Source organism: Sesamum indicum, linkage group LG3 (genome assembly GCF_000512975.1).
Source record: "Sesamum indicum cultivar Zhongzhi No. 13 linkage group LG3, S_indicum_v1.0, whole genome shotgun sequence".
Taxonomy (NCBI): domain Eukaryota; kingdom Viridiplantae; phylum Streptophyta; class Magnoliopsida; order Lamiales; family Pedaliaceae; genus Sesamum; species Sesamum indicum.
The window spans coordinates 24,581,940-24,602,475 of record NC_026147.1 but is presented as its reverse complement, the minus strand read 5'-3'; the positions used below and the strand labels follow the sequence as shown (position 1 = coordinate 24,602,475).

Here is a 20,536-nt window from a genome sequence, read left to right as displayed (position 1 = left end):
AAAGACATGCTTCAAATCATTCCTCCTTAGACGGCTTTTTGTCGCATTATTGGCTGCACTAAAAGCGCATATCATCACTTGAGACATTAAACTATTGCTGATTTACTCCTATCTGTACTACATATGTCAACTCATTAAATGATTTTCACCTTCTCAAGATTTTTTCATCTAATACCCTATTAATCCACACATACATATATATAGTATTGTTGAAAATATTAAAAAGTTAATACTTTAAAATATTATTATTCTTGAAAATAGAATTCTTATTAAACAAATAAAATTTTATTTTGACTTTGAACATATCATCAATGGGTTAAGATATTTTTGGTGTGATTAGAAAATGAGATTAGCTATAAACTTTAACTTACATTTTGTTCCATCACTTTAACCAACCTATCTATATTCTATTGGTAGCTCTCACCTAATTCATTATAATGCACCTCAACTTAGATATCATATTAAATGAAATTTTTTTAACTCTCAATATTCTAAATTAAACTCTCTTCTCCAAAAAATTAAATATATTTTATATTCATATAATATAAGTTCCAATATTAATATTTTTCAATTGTATCATAACAATGTTGTAAATGGATTGAGATGTTTGTTTACCTCAAAATGAATGCATGTTGTCATTTTCATGCATTCTTATTTTTGTTTTTATATGTTTCGATTTGACCTAACATAAAATTTAGAAAGATTATGAAAATAAATTGGTAAAAAGTTTATTAATCTTTGTGAAGCATGTAATCCACGTGATTGTGCTCACTGTATTTTTATTTTTTTTAAAAGAAAATGACAGTTTTGCTCTTTAAACTAGTACGGACGTATATATTTACACACACATATATATATATATATTTTTTTTCTACAAATAATTCATCAAATTTACCCCTACCCTCTACCCTCTACCCCTATATATATATATATATATATACAAAGAAAATATATACAAAGAGGTGGTATATAGATGTATAGAATAATAGAATTGCAGGGCCTAGTTTGAATCTACCAAAGGAAATGCATAGGGATAGGGTTGTATTTAAAGCAAATATTGTTTAGTTGGCAAGTCCATTAGATGTTGAAACCCTATCTAACTTTTTAAATAATATTTTTATTCATATAATTTTTTTATTAATATATCATTACGTATTAATTTCACTGTACTACAATCTTTCAAAAACTCATATTCCTAATCATCAAGAAAGGAATGTTTTCTCACAAGACACGGAATTCAAACTTACATATTCCTTATTTTTAATGCAATTCTTTTGTTTTTTAATCAAAGTCTTTGTCTAAACAAGCCGTGTTGCCCGGCAAGCAAGCTGCTCCATTTTTTGCCAATTAGACTCAACCCAACCCAAAGATGACTAATGAATAGGATTTGCCCATATTATTTATTTTTCTAATCAATTGGGGATTTTTATTTTAATACATAAATATGAATAGCAAATAGCAACGCATGGGTTTTGTTCTTGCCTTTTTCTTTTAGTGATGATTGATGACAATGATATGAATCAATCAACTATGATCAAAATCATTTCTTTTTTTTTATATATATATATATAAGAAGGAATTTCAAGATTTGGAAACTCTATTAAATATTGTTGTAATAATAGAAAAAAAAAATATCGCATATGATCTAATATATACAACGAGGCACGCATTCTAGGTATTAATTTACTTTGAAATATTTGTCTCCGTAATTGGTTTCAGTATAATTATATAATTTTCAGAATTAATTTATCTGTTAGCAAATAATGAATTTTTTTAATAATGTCAATTACTTATAAGCATGGAACCCATTATTGTACTTGTAGACATGTTCATGAAGTCGTTAAACAAATTCTCACATATGGTTATTCAGAAACCCCAATTTTTTATATATATATTTTTTTGGGTAGGAATGTGGACGGAGTGTGTTTAATATCTATACTTTTTATAAAAAAAAATATATTATCATACCAATTTTTTAATAAAATTTATTATTTCAATCATTCTTTTCTATCAACAAAATTTAGATTTAATAATAATTTTAATATTTTTTTAACACTTTTTTGAAAGTCATCATCCCATTATTAATAATCAACTTGCCAATAAAAATATTAATTATTTATAATTTTACACATAGGGGTAGTGTAAGAAAAAACAAAAACTTTGGGAGTGGGTGGGATTTTTCAATGTCAACTGCCTTATCCACTGAAAAAACTACAACTTGCATATAACTGCAATCAACCGTCCACTCTTTTGACACTTTCTTAGTGGAAATAAGAAACTAATAACAGCAACTACGTTTGTTTATAATTAATTATATGGATTAATGGAGCAAAAATATCGGAATTCCCTGTTTGTTTATGTTTTCATTTTTAGTTCATAATTTTTTAAAATAGTATTCAAATATTTATATGTATTCTCAATGAATTGACACATCATCAATTTCCCGTCCGATTGACATCAAAACTCTAAATTGGACTTAAAGCATTTTGCAAATATAGTATATAAATATATGATAATTGTTATCGTTAATAAATTAAAATTAAAAGAGAGGTAAGTTAATGGACTAATGTTTTGTTTTGTTTGCTTATTGTAAGCTTATGTTGGGCATTGATGGTGGGGTGGTATAAGCTTCAAACATTGAAGTGGAGGTGGGTTTGAGATTTGTATAATTTGGGGCTATAGCCCATGAATAAATGGATTTCTGCCCATCAACCCTTTTCATGCCCCTATCTCTAATCAATTTTGAATGAAAATGGTGGTGAGATCAGACAAAACCATTAGGAATATTATTTAACCAATATATTAAAAGTTAAAGCCATATCATATTGTTGCAGCTTTGGATTTATGGAGAAAGCAATAAAAAGTTTGCAGCTTTAATTTAGATTAGGGCCGGAAAAAGGATTGTTTGTTGGTATTAAATGAAAATTCTTGACCTATGCTGTCATCAACAAAATTCCTTTATTCTCAAGAAATTTATAATTGGTTGTTCATAGCCTAAAAAAGGGGCTATTAGTATTAGTACTAGAAATCTGCCAAATGGTCCATACTGTAGTGTAGTTGAGTATGAAATAATAACTTTAATATCCAACCCCCATGCCCATACTATTTTTTATTTCAAGTGGGCCCATACATTTGGTTCCAGTTCCGGCTCAAAATGCAACTCCTCTTTGGACCACTAATTCCTAAATTAAACAACAATAATACTTTGATTAAAATTGGAGTGACATCACTCCTCAATCATATCAATCCACCTATAAACAACTCATAACTCAGAGTTTGATTAATAACTCAACCATGTCTTACTTGATTGCTAAAATTGATCTCTCATAACTAAAAATTTTTATAAATGTAGTAGATGTATGTCTATTTATACAGTATTTTATTGTTTTTTGTCATTTGATTATGAATATATTGTTTGTGAATTAATATGGAGTATTGGTATAGAGATATTAATTGCTCAGAAACATTCCCAACACAAACATTGAATAGGGTGGCCTCACTCCCACAGCCCTATCTCTAACAACTTTGGTGATGTTGATTCATAGAATGACTAGTGAGGGACAAATCATTAGAGCACACGTGTGGCTCGACATTCTTCCAAAATGGGTGATTAAGATGTATGTAAAAATGAATTGAATAAGAAAATCCCTTATCCAAGATTTGTGCATTATTGAACTGAGCAATTCAATTTTAACAAGTGTACCATGGGACTTGTCCTAAAATATGTGGCACTGGCTACCAAGAATGCAACATACAAATTGACTAGAGACAACTTCTTTCAGGCACTTCAATTCCGCCTACCAAACATTAGCTGCCATGGGCCTCTCCATATTTCAAATATTTCCATCTCCAACCCCTACCCCTACCCCATCAACCCATTAAACAAAATCTTTCCTTTTTACCCTTTTTTTTTTTTTTCAATATTTTGTGTCCAACTTTTGTTTTAAATTTCTTATTTTAGAATAATTAAAATATTATAATTGTCTATACTGTTTTTTATTTTTCAAGAATGAATCATTATAACAAACATGATGCCCTTAATTCTTAAATATAAACGATTTATATTTGTGACTCATTTTTAATTTACATCAAGATATGATTTATAAAATATATGAATTATACTCACATGAGCTATTAAACGTTAAGTAACCATAATATTATTGTAATATATTAATCCAAGGATTAATAAATATAAATTGACACGAACAATAGCAAGGAAAAAGTATGGGTATAGTGTAAGGAACGGAGAAAAGGGGCACCCAAACCCAAACCCAAGTACCAATCCATATTCAAATAGCCCTCTAATCTAAAGTAAGAAGTACCCTAATGAACAAGTCCTACCCCCAACCCCTCATTAAGTAAAAAAAAAAACACACAATGTGATTTTGTTCTTTCTACCTTTACTTTTTATCTTGCCAATTCAATTCATCATTATAATTCCTCTCTTTTTCTGTTTACAATTGCAATTATGTTGTTTGGTTGACCTTCACCTTCCATTTTCCGATCATGATTCTCTTTTTCTTTTCTTTCTTTTTTTTTTTAAGAAAAATAATTATTAATAAGGTAAATTTTCTTTTTTGTTCAAACATAATAATCTAAAAAATGCACTACTAGATGAGCTAGTAACATGAAATAAATTGCATTGATACTGATTTTTTTGAAAAATAAAAATATATTATAATGTTTTGGAATATAAATTTTGAAGGAAAAAATAATTGTTGATCTAAGGCGTAGGGTAGGGTAGGGTTGATTCAGCAAAAGAAGGGATTTGGTGATTCAATAATAAGTAGTAGTATCACATTTTCATAATAATTGATTGCAGAGGAATAACATCAATTGTAATTTGTGTGCTAGAAAAACATAGGCTGAAAAAGACCTATCTATTTACTGCAACATCTTATCATTTTACTTTCCTCTCTCTCTCTTGATTGGAAGAGGGAAAAAGCAGAGGGTTTAAGTGTTGGTCTTTGTTATAATTGCCTGCCCCAAATGAGACAATGCCTATTTATAAAAAGTAACAGCTGTGAGAATCATTTCACTGTTGCTCAAACACCAAGTACAATTCGCATTCATTCTTAATCATCACACCCCCAATCTTTTCTTTTCTTTTCTTTTCTTTTTTTTTTTTAAAAAGAAAACACTTTTTTCTTTATTATTATTAAACTTTACAATTTATTTAGACAAATAAAAGTACTTACAAAATATTAACTATGAGGGATATTTAGACAAAGTAAAAATCAATTGACCAATTTGCTGCTTTTGTTCTTTTCGGTAATTCTATGTCGAACAAGAAACTGTTATTCAAAAATGACACAAAATATAATTGTAAGTTATAATGAGGAAATAGTAGGCAGTTTGATTTACAATTGAATCATAAAGATAGTAGCATTTGAATTTAAAAAAAGAAAAATGAAAAGCTATATATAGTGAAATATTAGATATGTGGTTATTTTAAATAAAATGTTGATTATGATTAGCCCTATTTGTGTGCTTTGACCAACAAGTAGCTGAAAAGATAACCGGAGGAGGGGACCAAACATTGAGAAGAAAGTACACTTTGAGAAGATTGACATTTACATTTGGTTCAAAAACAAAAAGTGGAAGTGAAAGGGGGAGGCAAAAAGAAAAAATAACAGTTTTTCTTCAAATTGTTTGGTATAATTGAAAAAAAAATCTCAAATACTAATATATATATATATATATATATATATATATGGATGAGCCATATATTAATAAGCGATGTACAGAAAAAAGTATATGGGTTGAATATTTAGTATTCTCTTATTTATTATGTGTGTGTAGTGTAGTATTTAGAGGTATGGTCTTAATTAAGAAGAGTGTAGGCTTTAATCAATTCCTTCATCCTCACTATAAATTGAAATTGTGAGTGGGTTAGAATATTTTTTTCTTGTTGCAATTGAAAAGATGCGTATACAAGTCTTTAATTATATAAACAAGAATGAGCCATCAATCAACCATTTTTCTAAATATTATTTGTTTTCAAAAAATTCATATAATTTTGGAAACCCACCTTAGTTAACTACTATAAATATATGTATATAGATGGATGGATGGGCCATTAATTAATAATTGATGCGTAGGAGCTATCATCTTAAGAACATAATAGACATTAATCAATTCCTTGGTCCTCATTATTTTGTGGACTATAAACTGAAAATTGTGAGTGGTCCCCTTTCAATTGACAACTAATATATGCCTAAGCCAACTTGCTAACAATTATGCATTTCGTTTGGACTCCAAATTTAATTAATTACACTATCATAATATTTTGTTCAAACATTCTTGTACAAGGAATTTATAACATCCTCATAGGATACAAAAGGATGCTGCCCCAACCATTCTTCAAACCTATATACCTCTACTTATCAAATTTCCCTTCCAATCAATCTATATATATTTTTTTTGTTTAAATTAAATTTCTCGTGATTATGATGACAACAAATGAATGGAACACGTTGTTTCATCTCATCATTAATCTTATTATTAGTCATGTAGATCAATAATCATAATTAGAGCCACTATTATGTATATAGATATTAATTAAGGATGAGATGATGTTGCATACCTACCATTTTATATAATCTCTCAAAAATATATATATACCATTAATTAGGTTTGTTCATCTTTAACATAAAATACTAAGAGTTGATTTATATTTTAATCAGTCAGTAAAATTAAAGTCTTATAATAAAGAATTTGTGGGTCCCGTACAACCAAATTGAATTTATACTTTGGTTTTAATCTTTTAATATACAAAATAATATAAATTGCAACTAAATTAAAAAAAATTAAAAATAAAGTGTGGTATGTGTTTTGTGCAGGGTGGGCAAATGAATAGCCTTAAAAATTGGAGGGCAGTTCCCAATGAGATCTCAAGAGAGACCAACATCCTCCCAACTGTCCCATTCTCCAAAAACCCACGAGCACTCTCATCTTAATTAAAATATAAAATACTACATAAAATGCAACAAGCCAATATAATTAAGATTTGTTGGTCCCCCAACCCCATCTTGCCAACATCATCCAATTTTAAATAAATACTCCAACTAATAATAATAGAGTGAAGAGAAATTATTGGGTGTATGGGTCCATAACATCATCTTGATCTTCAAGTTATATCACAATCCTCAATTAAAACTCAAATTATAGTTGTCGTATATTACTACTTTTATGCATGTTATTTCCATGAAAAATGACAAATCATATCATGGTATAATTAGTTCCATAAATCTTAAGTGAAAAAATTTAAAAGGAATGAGAAGGACCCCATAAGATGATTGATGGGTCCTAATCAAATCTAATGGGAGTGCAGTGCATCAAGAATCATGTGGGTTTTGTTCATTGTAAGGTCTATGGGGAGCATCATATTTTCTACTACCAAAAAATAAAATATATATATTTAAATTAAATAGAAAAGAATCTTGAAAAAGGAATAATAAAAAAGGGTATAGGGTGGCCTAAAAAGACTGATTTTTTAGTAAAGAGGTACACAAATACAAATACAATGAAAGAATCCCATCATTCCAAAATCCCTTTTTCATTTTTGGAAAAGAAACAAGTGAAAATTGCAAATTTTTTGTATGTAAAGGAGAAAACAAAAGCCCACAATCTTCAATAGAATAGAGGGGAAGTAAAGGAAACAAAAGTCAGTTGCTCGAGGAAGAAAAGGAGGAAAGAAGAAGCCAAAGCAGCACTAAAATCAAAACAAGGGGGAGGGTTGTCTTCAAAAATTCTAATTCAAATTAATTTTTTTTAAAATTTAAATTAATTATATAATATATTTACGATGTGATTGGAGAATAATTTACAAAAAAAAAATAACCAATTAATCCCATTTGCAACAATTGAATTTAACAAGGGTCTTAGCTTTAGGTTCACAATCCAAGTCAATCTGGTCAAACATTTTACTAACCGATGAACTCTAACATTCTAACATTATTATATAACATCATATTGTCCTAAAACTGCCAACTTGTCCAATTGTTTTCTTGTTTCTTTTTTCCATCTTCATATTATTCAAAGTAGACATTACTTGCTTACTAACTAATTTTTTTTTCTTTTTCGATCCAGTTAAATCTAAATTAATTATATAATAAATATAATACACATCATATATTAATTATGTGATTGATATTTATAATTTAAAAAAATTAATGAATCACAAAATAAGTATATTATAATTAATTTAATTCAAAACTAAAACTTATATGAAATAGAATTTTCCCTCATGAGGATTTCATTTCATGTGCTTCAAGTGTGCATGCTTTCCTCTTACTCTCTTTTGTTGTTTCTTGAGATTATGTTTTTCCCTTTTCTTTCCTTTTTTTTTTTTTTGTTCTTCTTTTCCTTCTTCCTTTCTACCCATTAAACAATGGGAAAATGGCAGGTTATGAATCATCCTTTCCCCTCTAAAGGAAACAACCATCATTGCTCCCAACAATCCTTTTCAACCTGAACTTGCAAGATTTGATATTCCATTCTCTCTTTCTCCTTTCAATTTAAATACCACACTCTTTATAACCTTTGTTTTTCCTCCCCCTCTCCTCTCCCCCCCTCCACTCTTCCCTCTCCTCCTCCTTTTCATCTTATGATGGATCCTTCCTCCACCAACTCCGTCAATGGCTTCTACAACTTCCTGACCAGAGGCATCGATGATCTTGAACGCGTCTTCTTGTCTAACAACTTCATGTCCATCCAATTCCTGCAGAGAGTCTTGTCCCTCTTGAGATCCTTCCACTCTCAGTTGACTCTTTTGGTTCAGAAACTCCATTTGCCTGTTGGTGAGAAATGGCTTGATGAGTATATGGATGAAAGTTCTAAGCTTTGGGAGGTTTGCCATGTCCTTAAAGCTGGCATATCAGGCATGGAAAATTACTACACTGCAGGCTTCAACATAACTTCTTCCCTTGATGGCCATCGCCGTTTGAGCCCACAGCTCTCCCGACAGGTATTTAAATATATATATATATATATATATATAGATATATTTGATGCGGTGGTTTTGATTTTTTATGATTCTTGATCGAATTCTTGATGGAAAACAGGTTATTCGGGCTATATCAGGATGCAGAAGAGAGGCTGTGGGGCTGGAGGAGGAAAATAGATCTCTGATGGAGACAAGAATTGAGCCCCTGTCTTTGAAATTTGATGAGAAAGTGTCTGTAGAATCAAAGCTGAATGGATTCAATGGTTTCAGGGGAGTTCTTTATGCAATGAGAAACGTTAGTTCACTTCTGCTGATGATTTTGCTCTACGGATTAGTCTACTGCTGGCCCGAACCGAATTTTTCGATAAACGGATGTGAAGGGTGCCTGTTCTTTGGATCAGCCTTCATGATCTCAACAGCCAGGCTGCAGCAGAGGGTGGAATCTGAGATCAATCAAATGACGGGGCGGGCCGGGGTTCTGCTGTATGAGTTTAGGAGATCAAAGGTTGCCATGGAAGAGCTGAGGGGGGAGCTTGAGAGGAGGTGCTCACAGTCGCAGGGGATTGTGGAGTGGGAATCAGAAGTTGGGATAAGAGAAAGCGTGGAAAGTTTGAAGGGTTGTTTTGGGGTTTTGAGGGCTGGGACTGAAAACATAATTGGACAGCTTGATGACTTTTTTGATGAAATTGTTGAAGGGAGGAAGATGCTCTTGGATTTCTGCAGTCATAGGTAGACAACTCAAGAGTTTTCCCTTTTTTGTTTTTCAAATTCAAGAAATGACAAGGAAAAGGAGAAATACAAGTGTAGGTGAACATTATTAGTAGTAGTTGAAGTTGATTGTATCTCATTTTAGTTTCTCTTTCTCTTTACAATTTCTTCTTGTTGATCTTTTGTTTCTACAGCAGCCAAAATTGGGAGGCACTGCAGATGCCTTTGCTTTTAATAGGAAAATATGTTAAATAATGCAGCAAAAAACATGGTCTTCAGATAATAAAAAAGATTTGAAAAAACAGAAGCAAAGGTAGTGAAAAAGGGACATGACAAGACAAGAACAAGCTGTGATGCAGAAGAAACATATTTCAACCAAGCATAAAAGCAGAATCTCTCTGTTTATGTGTCTGTCTTCCATATGTAGAAAGCAGTGAAAGTAAAGAATGGAAAGTTCTTGTTGTTGCTCAAAGCAGAGTAAAAAATCTTGATAACTTATTCAAATCCTTTTCTGCATTATTTTAGTGCAAAAAAAGTGATTGTGTTTTGTTTACTGCTTCAACATTTAGTGTGGACTTTTGGTTGCTGTAACAGTGACTGATCATTCCAGTAGAAGAGGGATGATGAAAGTGGAGGCTTCTGTTAGATTCCTGGATTTCACTTTAATGTCAAAAGTAGATGCATTTTTCGCACTCTGGGAACCTTTTGTCTGATTCACTTGCCTTTGTACACAATACATGTTATCACCATTCCCATTCTTTTCATCTCTCTCTCATCAATTCCGAGATGATTTTATTCTTTCTTGCTATTTTCTTCCCCCTTTCAGGGGCAGACTGTGCAAGGGAATATAATATAGTACAGCAATATAATAAGATTTGAGGTCTCTGTCTCCACCTTCTAACCGGATCTCATGCTTTTTGTCCCTGGCCGGAAATTCATGCGTTGCCAGTCAAATAACATTTTTACATAAACAAATGCATAATCATAGAGTCAAATAAAGGGACACAACTGCAAATAATGCCTTCTGCTTGCGGTTTTGGCAACATATTTGTGTTCCAACTAATCCAGTCCAAGACTCTTTCTACAAACATTATCATTTAACAATTCAACATTTCTGGCAGATAAGATACCAGCATCATCTCATGATAAATTACATTTATAGTCTCTTTGACTGTACCAAGAATTCAAAATTCAGACCCTGGAAGTACAAGGAGGCAATTGTGTCACACCATGGTTGTTACATACCAAGCTCAAATTGAGTTTACAAGGAAATCTCAGAGCGACTACAGCTAAGTGGATATTCTTCTTCATACTTATACTTACATTATTCATCGACACACACACACGAGCAAGGTCTGACAAACTCAAGTAACTGAACTATACGTACTCTAAAACAAAAACAATTCCAAAAGAAAAACAAAATATTTAGTGTCATACCTAGAAAGTCTAAGTCAGCATATTGGGCTTTGCTGATGGAGTCAATCACTAAGTTGAATGATTAAAGGTAACTGTATCAACTTTAATGACTTGTCTTGGAGCTAAGATTATGATTTCCTGGATTAATACATGCCATTATCTTCGTAAACACATTTGATTGTGATATGGCTTCTTCAAAATCAACAGTTTCCCTTCTCTCTCATCCTGAATTCGGAACTCTGTACACGAATTTGAGGGTATTTGGAGCAAACCTTCAGTTGAATCATTTTACACAACTAAGTGCAGATAGGGCGATTCTCTCCAATTTGCAGTAGAGCTGCACAATGAATTTGAGATTTTGCTTAATTATTACTGAAGAATCTAACAAGAACATCTTCAGATAGGAGACAAGAAAGAAAAGCAGAGTCACTCAATTAAACAAACACTGACTGTAATATTCACGAAAATAGCACCAAAATAATAGATATCCTCCGAACAATCAAATATTCGTTCACAAATAACTAAAGCTCCAGGATGTTGGAGAAACTTGTCCAATTATTGGGAGCCTGATCCCATTATTTTCTATGCTCGTTATATATGTTGAAATAACATACTTCAGGCCTTACAAATTAAGCTGGTGAAACAGTAGCAACAAGGTAAGAGTCTGTTGGATGAGTAAACAGACATGGGCGTTGTGATATTGTTAGCTTTATGGTGATAGTTCCATTTTATATAGACTTAGGATGTTGCTGTTGCGGCAAGACATGGCTTAGAGAAGGGTGTGAGGCAAGATGTGTCCTGTTTTAGATGTTAGGAAAATGAGCTATTACCAAATGGAGTTGGCCTAACATACAGGATGCAAATTATCAACCTATAAACTGAACCCTGGACAGACACAGTAACTGAACCATCTGAATCAAGATATAAACAGGCTGTCATTAGCATGACTATCTAGAGCTGCTTATCAGCAAACATACAAGCTTGGAGTTGGGACCAAATGAAGTGAATGAGGATAGCAGCTGTTACCACATCATAAGTAAGCTAGTAGAGCAAGTCGAACTGTAGTCAAAACATCATAAGAGAACTAAAACAGAGCATGTTAGAAAGGCAAGATACACAAAAACTAAATATATGCTAGAATACATGCACAATATAAATGAAGAAAATACAAACTTAACTCATGATGATGATGATATTAGATGAGATATTGCCTAAGCATAATCCACTATTACAAAGTGTATGCCTTCCAATCATTCAGATAGAGGAAATATATGCATTAAAAAGATACAACCTTTTTCTGCACTAGATATGAGTGAATTAGTTCCCCTCCTAATTCTGTACCAGAAATTAAAGTTATGTGAACATAGATGCAAAATGACACAAAGCTCTATGGATGTAGAATCTAAGGGAAAAGGCAAAATAAAAATAGGAAGCATATTGTGGTACATAGCATAGACTAATCAATAGAAAAGAAGACCTCAGATAGAGCAATTTTGTTGTGCATCAAAATGCACTCAATTTCAAATCTTGGGCCCCTTTTCTCATTTATTTTCACCTTTTACGCTATTAACTTTGTTGTAAGCTATAAGAAATTTGGGCCTAAAATTCTCATACAACGAACTTGAAAAAATTACACTACTTGCTCACAACCAAACAAGCGCAGATAAATCCTATCTGTACCGATTCTTGCACTATCACCATCACTCTATATGAGAAGCAACAGTACTAACCATCTCATCAAGCAAACATTACAAGAAAAACCCATATCAGAAATTTTAAAAAAAAATCCCACAAGAAGTTGTAGGAAGCTGTTACTTGAGCAAACACGCAACTGCATATGGTTAGCAACAACAATTAGCGCAATCCGCATACACATTTACAGCCAAGAAGAATAAGTAAGCAGAATTCAAACACAAAAGAAATATATATCATTCAGCAGCAGCGGCAGCAGTGTCTGAAGCAGCTACAGTAAAAGTACCGTAATGGGCTTCGACGATTACCATGGGGCTTGAGGAAGCTGACGAAGAATTGTGGGCACCCGACTGAATTTCCATCGGAGCTGGTGGCAGCGTTGTGTATACGTCGAGAGAGAATGAATTGCCGCTTTTACTCAATTTGCGCAGGGTTGTACTAAAATCGCTTTATAACAATATTCTTTGCCTGTAGTACTGCTTAAGCGTACCCGAAAAATGAAAAGGAAAAAGCAAAAGAATGAAAGGAAGGTATGGAATGGAACTATTTGTCAACTTTTTTAGTTGGGGAGGCTTTTATTTTGTCATAAATATCCCACCTATTTTTGTTCAGAAAGATATCCCACATATGCTCTTTCAAATCAACTTGAACAACGGAATTAATGATGTGGGCCTGATCTTATTTCAGCTAACATAGACTGATGAGGAAGACATAATTCAAGAATCCTGGAGCTAAAATATCTGTTTAAGGTCTGAATTTATACATCAAGAAGTTTGTCTCTTGAACAAGTTATAGCTACCATACTACATTCTTGAAATCCGGAAACACCAGTTTGATGGAGAAGAAAACAGTTTGCTTCTTCCTTCCTGTTCTAGTCTTGTTTCTAAGCATCAGTAGGATTTGCTCGGCCCGAATAGTTTCCAATCAAACCACAGATCAAGATGCACTTGTTGCTTTCAAAACAGCAATAATTTCAGACCCTTATGAAATCTTGGCCAAGAACTGGTCTTCTGATGCATCCATTTGCAACTGGACTGGTGTTTCTTGCAGTCACCAAAGAGTCACAGCCCTTAACTTCTCCGGCTTCAGCTTCGAAGGGACTGTCACTCCAAGTCTTGGCAACTTAACCTTTCTCAGTTCTTTAGACCTTACGTCCAACAATTTCACAGGCTTCATACCTCAAGAACTTTCCAATTTGCACCGATTACAAGTGATAAATGTGGGCTTCAACAGCTTCATTGGAGAAATACCATCTTGGTTTGGAACCTTAACAGAACTTGAGATCATTTTTATGAACAACAACAAGTTCTCTGGCAGCATTCCTCCATCGTTAGGGGACTGCTCAAAGCTACGGATACTCAACCTGGCATACAATTTTCTTGGTGGAAGTATCCCGCAAGAAATTGTTAATCTTTCTTCACTGGAAACGTTAGACTTGAAGTATAATTACCAGATTACAGGTTCCATCCCATACAGTATCTTCAACTTGTCATCCATCGTGAAAATTGATCTCACAGGCAACAGCTTGTCAGGTGGGCTCCCAAAGAATATGTGCAATAGTACTTCAAGACTCAGAGGACTTTATCTCTCCTTGAATCTACTTAGTGGGGAAATTCCCTTCAACATTTACAAGTGCAGTGAGCTCCAGGACTTGTCCTTATCCTTTAATCATTTCAACGGCAGTATACCAAGTTCAATTGGTCGGTTAGCCAACATCAAAACTTTGTTTCTAGGAGTTAACAGCTTCCAGGGTATGTACTTCCTTATTTCTTCATAAACTTATTGATCAAACACAAAAGCTGATATTAAATCTCTCTGAAGATTCTTAGATGAGCCCTTTTATCTTTCAGGGGGAGTTCCACTGGAACTACGCAATCTATCACGTTTAGAGTTGCTCAGTATCCGAGGTGCCTCTCTAACAGGACAAATTCCATCTTTTATCTTCAACATGTCTTCCCTGAAACAGGTCGATTTAGCCAACAACAGTTTATCAGGAAGCCTTCCAGTGGGCTTGTATCATAATCTTCCCAATCTGGAGCAGCTGTTTCTTCAAACCAATCAGCTAACTGGCCAAATTTTGGACAAAATATGGGACTGTAAGATGCTTTGGGTCATATCATTGTCGAATAACAAACTCTCCGGTCGCATACCTAAGCATCTTGGAAATTTCACGGAGCTGGAATATCTATATCTGGATAATAACAACTTCACAGGTATATTTAAATCCTCAAGAGATTAGCTCTACGAAATGATAAAAATATGTATACTTTTAAGTTACCTTGAAAACTTTCAGAATCTTCTTGTTGATCTGATTTTTAACATGTAGCAACATCACATTGGTAGGTGAATTACCAGCTGAGCTTGGTAATCTTAATCTTGTGGAAATCAATGTCCGTAACAATGTATTATCTGGTGCAATCCCGTTGTCCATGTTCAACATATCAACAGTGACGATGTTGGAGCTTTCAGCCAATCACTTCTCAGGGCAGCTTCCTTCAACCTTTGGTCTTTCACTTCCCAATCTACAACGGCTTTATTTGTCTGACAACAGACTCAGTGGAGCAATTCCAAGCTCTATCACCAATGCTTCTAGTCTTACTATCTTAGAATTGGGAAGTAACTCTTTCACTGGGCCAATGCCTAACTTTGGTAATTTAAAACTCTTACAGATGCTTTTGATTGGAGAGAATAATCTAACAGGGGAATCTCCAAACCGGGAGTTGACATTTCTATCTTCATTAACAAATTGCCGATATTTGCAGTTGGTAGAAGTATCTCTAAATCAGCTGGATGGTGTACTCCCTGCTTCAATAGGAAATTTCTCTACTTCTCTTCAGGTTTTCAGAGCATTTGGTTGTGGAATCAGAGGTTCTATACCTGCTGAGATTGGAAACTTGACCAACTTGAGAGACTTATATTTAGACAATAATGTGCTGACAGGATTAATCCCAGGAACACTGGGAAAGTCAAAGCAACTTATACGTATATATCTTGAGCACAATAAGCTCGAAGGAAGCATCCCCAATGATCTTTGCCAGTTAAGCAATTTGGGGGACTTCTATGTGAGTAACAATGCACTCCATGGCCAGATTCCTGCATGCTTTGGTGAACTCAAGTCCCTGAGAGGATTGTACCTAGACTCCAACAAATTGGATTCTAATGTGCCCTCAAACTTGTGGAACCTTAAGGATCTCTTGGGCCTCAACTTGTCCTCAAACATTCTTAGTGGGTCTCTGCCATCTGAGATTGGAAACTTGAAGGTTGTCAGAAACTTAGACTTATCATGGAATCAGTTCTCGGGCAATGTCCCAAGTGCTATTGGTGGAGCAGCGTCATTGGTTTCCCTATCTTTGGCACACAACGAATTTCAAGGGTCTATTCCTTGGTCGCTGGGAGATTTGAAAGGCTTGGAATCCTTGGATCTCTCCTTCAATAATTTTTCTGGATCCATCCCAAAATCACTGGAGGGACTTTCCTATCTTCAAATCTTTAATGTTTCTTACAACAGACTAGAAGGACAGATTCCTACAGGAGGTAAGTTTGCAAACTTTACGGCTCAATCGTTCTTAAAAAACTATGGTCTATGTGGCTTGGCTCCACTACAAGTCCCACCATGTGGAGAAAGTCTTAACAAAACAAGGTCCAAGAATGTTGCCTCACTGGTGAAGTATATCATACCTCCTTCCATAACAGCCATCATTCTGGTGATCATTGTTCTTCTGCTAATGAGAAGACGAAAAGAGAGCAGAAAGGTACCCGATAGTGAGATTTCCTTACTTCATGCATGGAGAGGAAGTAATTATCTGGAACTTCAACGAGCCACAAATGCCTTCAGCATGACCAACATACTTGGAAGTGGAAGTTTTGGTTCAGTGTACATAGGAACACTTTCTGATGGCCTAACTGTTGCGGTAAAAGTCTTCAATTTGCAGTCAGAAAAAGTAGCCAAAAGCTTTGATACAGAAATAGAAGTACTGAGCACCATCCGCCATAGGAATCTAATAAAAATCATCGGCTGCTGCAGTAACCCAGATTTCAAAGCTTTGGTTCTGGAGTACATGCCAAATGGAAGTTTAGAGAAATGGCTATATTCCCATAACTATTTCTTGGATTTAGTACAAAGATTGAACATAGCAGTAGACGTGGCATTAGCCTTAGAATATCTTCATCTGGGCTATACATTCCCTATTGTGCATTGTGATTTAAAGCCTAGTAACGTCCTCCTAGACAAAGATATGACTGCACATGTGGGCGATTTTGGTATAGCCAAAATCTTCTCGGAAGGAGAGTTAATGGCTCAAACGAAAACCTTGGCAACGATCGGATATATGGCACCTGGTGATGCACTGTCCTAAAAACTTCACTGTTCCTTGGTCTTGGTTCAAAAATTTTAAATTTGCACAAATATTTTAAACTTGATGAATTCTTTCACCTGATCTTGCAAGTGCCCTTTTCTATGCAGAATATGGATCTCACGGCATAGTAGCAACTAGCGGTGATGTCTATAGTTTCGGTGTAATGCTGCTGGAGATGTGCACACGGAAAAAGCCAACGGACGAAATGTTTGGTGAGGAAATGAGCCTGACGAGTTGGGTGAGCCTCTCGTTACACAAAAGCACGATAACTGAAGTTGTGGATACAAATTTGCTGAGAAGAGAGGACCAGAATTTCTCAGCAAAGGAGCAGTGTTTGTCTTCAATTCTGCATTTAGCAATGGAATGCGTAGCCATTTCACCAATAGACAGAATCGGCATCAGCGAAGTTGTGGCCAAGCTAGAAAAGATCAGAGCTATGTTTCTAGCAGCCAATACTAAGTTAGAGGACAGCAGCAATGCTTCATCTTTCAGACAGATGCCTGCATAATTTTTTGTCATATAAAAAACTGATGAGCAGCAATTTACAAGAGATGATATATCATTTGGCTCCTGCTCTTTGGATTTCCTTTTACCTCTGATATTATGAAGTGTATGCATTATAAGAAAAATAATTGTCGTTCTCAATTATTGGTGGTGCAACTTTTTGTGACAATGCTTGAATTGCTCGTATAGCTTGGTTTGCAGGTATTAGTTGGAACCGATGATTCGAGTGTAGTGGCAAAAACTTTTGACATACTGGATCATTGTCTCCAACTTCGTCCTCTATTTTAACAACTTTTGTAAGGGAGTAGTACTCCTTATTTATGCTTTTGTGATTTTCTATAAAGGAGTAGTACTCCTTGTTTATACTTTTGGTGACTATTTGTAAAGGAGTAGTACTCCTTTTTTACAGCTTCTTAGAAGTGATAGGGAGTTAGTACTCCTCACTATAAATTTGCTCGCTTTCTAATTTTAATAAAAAAGGGTTGGGGATTTCGAAAAGCTCCCCATCTCAAAGTGGTTTAACTAATAAAAAAAAAGAAAAAAAATTAAAGGGTTCACAATATCTATAAATACTTAATTAATTCATTAATCAAGAAAAGCTAATTTTTTACAAATTAACATTTATTTTTTTATTTGTTTCATATAAAAATAAAAGTTAAACTGAGAATTTTCTTTTATTTATTTTGATACTGTTCTGTTGTATCCATCATGTCTAACCTGGTGAAATTGATGCATTTTTTCTTCTCAATTGTGCTTACTTATTTCTAAATTTTCAGTTTTCTTTAACCAAACATGGCGCAAAAGACATCACCTGAGGAACGGTATTTTCGATATTAAAATATATATATAACTTTTTTATATGTAATTCATGTCAAAGTCTGCGGCTCAACCGGGCCCTTCTTGTACTTGTTCCAAAACCTAAGCCAACGCATTCCAGTTCCTCCGAAAAATGGAGTCTTTTTCCGATGAATCATTTGCTCTCTCCTATTGGGATTACTTTACTTTTGTTCTTATTCGTCCTGTGCTTGCTGTTCTCTTTACTCTCTCTCTACTCTTCTTCGGTCAGCCTCTCTCTCTCTCTCTGGCCAGATGTAAATTTTGCGTTTGTATATATTTGTCAGTGAATTATTTAGTAATTATTATGTTTGTTGAGGTGCTGATGATGTTAAGTGAGTTTTCATGATGCTTTCATGTGGGTTCTGGAATTGCGCCTACTTACATGCCTTTTTTGTCTGGTTCTTGATGTGGGCTATTGAAATTTGGTCTCTTTCCAGGTTTATTCGTGTTCTATTTTGGGAGAATGGAATATTGAATTGAATTATGGTTTATTTTGAGATTCTTAATCTAGCATACTTAAATTTTGCCTGATGAGTAGATTTATTTCTTGATTAATTTCCTGTCTAATTTGGCCTAATGCTTTGGAGGTTATGGAACTTGAAATGCTACAATCTTCAACTTTCCCCTAAAACCTCTTCTCTTTTTGTTCGTATATATCTGATCTCTGTAGGTTGGTTCCTGGCATGGAAACTGGTATTGGTTCATGTACCTCTGGTGCAGGAGATCTTTGGTCTGAGGAAGAAACCTGTCAAGCCAAAGCCAGTTGGTAGAAGAAGATTTACTGAATTTTACAACAGACTTAATGCCCAAAATCCCTCTTTGGAATGGTAATATCTAGTCACACTGAACCTTTTTTTCCATATTTTGTATTTGTATTCATAAAGAGATTGTTCAATTGAATTGCAAACGACTTTGCGTTTAGATGGATTTGAAACCCATCATAATACGTGGAAAAATAGTTCAAATTGTGGCGAAGGATTTAAATCCTTAATAACGCGAAATTATGCAAGCATAATTGAAACTCAAATATACCAACTTACCAAGAGGATGAGAAGTCTACTGTGATTGTTCAATTGTGTACAGAGGAAATACACTATATTCCTTAATTGTTATTGTCTTAATCTGAATGTAAAGTCTGATGTTAAGAGCATATATTAATACCACATAGAATCATAATTTTGGTATTGTGTTACATCAGAAAATTTCCTTGTGCCAGAATGTCGCTACAAGAGATTGAAGTACTGTCAAAGATAGCACTGGTCTGAGCTCATCTGCAATCTGGTACCTACTGTTTAAGAGGAAGCTTCAAATGATAGCTGCTGCAAGTAGAGGGCTGGAAGAGACTGCAACACTTGTTCTTGCATTAACTTGTCGGTAGAAGCCTGTAAATGGGTCGTATTTGTAATTACTATGGAGGGTAACATGTATCAGTTTACACAATTAATGTATAATGACTTTGATCAGTTCTCTGACCATTTATTTCTTCATGAAAATTCCTTCTTGAGTCGTTGCGATAGCCAAGAAGATACATGGTTGATAGCTACGCTAACATTATATCATCTTTTGATAAAACGTATAACATCCTCAGAGTCTTGTGCATTCATTTGTACAAATGAATCAGCGGGAATTTCCACCATGAGGTGTAAGTGTATTTACTCTTTCCAGGCAAGTTCATCCCGTTTTCGAGTTTGCAAACTGGTAGGGTTGTAGGCATACAACTTCTCGTCTGAATATCTCAATTTATTGATGTATCTGCAATCTACTCAACTATTTATCTTCAATCATTCATATGGATTTCATGAAACGAAGACACTCTTCAATAGAACAAAATACATCTTACTTATCCAACCCGGATTCAAACTTGGAATTTTCAGCCCAAACCCGAAACCTCTTGGGAAGGTCCATGAGTTCTGCCCATTGGGCCGGCCCGGTCCTATAAATTCTCCTTTTCTCTTCCAGATATGAGATACCAATGCGCTCCTCCAGAACAATCGCTATCCTTCTCTGATCGATACAACGCCGTGACGTCGTCGTTTCTTTTGTTGAAATAGGGATCTCTATGGCTACGGTGCCTTCA

At 34.2% G+C, this 20,536-nt stretch overlaps 3 protein-coding genes across 4 annotated transcripts; all 3 read left to right on the top strand.

The window, feature by feature from the left end:
* On the top strand, positions 8,362 to 9,907 carry LOC105159516. The gene is made up of 2 exons (XM_011076603.2): positions 8,362 to 8,968; positions 9,066 to 9,907. The coding sequence occupies exons 1-2, from the start codon at positions 8,609 to 8,611 to the stop codon at positions 9,678 to 9,680; spliced, it is 975 nt and encodes a 324-aa protein (XP_011074905.1). The 5' UTR covers positions 8,362 to 8,608; the 3' UTR covers positions 9,681 to 9,907.
* On the top strand, positions 13,195 to 17,987 carry LOC105159517 (probable LRR receptor-like serine/threonine-protein kinase At3g47570). The gene is made up of 5 exons (XM_011076604.2): positions 13,195 to 13,293; positions 13,451 to 14,514; positions 14,614 to 14,976; positions 15,107 to 17,101; positions 17,226 to 17,987. The coding sequence occupies exons 2-5, from the start codon at positions 13,599 to 13,601 to the stop codon at positions 17,624 to 17,626; spliced, it is 3,675 nt and encodes a 1,224-aa protein (XP_011074906.1). The 5' UTR covers positions 13,195 to 13,293; positions 13,451 to 13,598; the 3' UTR covers positions 17,627 to 17,987.
* Positions 18,487 to 19,934, top strand: LOC105159515. 2 transcript variants are annotated; one of them, XM_011076601.2, is made up of 3 exons: positions 18,487 to 18,683; positions 19,130 to 19,286; positions 19,658 to 19,934. In XM_011076601.2, coding segments are annotated over exons 1-3 (270 nt in total). In that variant the 5' UTR covers positions 18,487 to 18,571; the 3' UTR covers positions 19,659 to 19,934. The 2 variants fall into 2 exon arrangements, with proteins under 2 accessions (XP_011074903.1, XP_011074902.1); XM_011076600.2 differs by having other exon boundaries at positions 18,489 to 18,683; positions 19,676 to 19,934.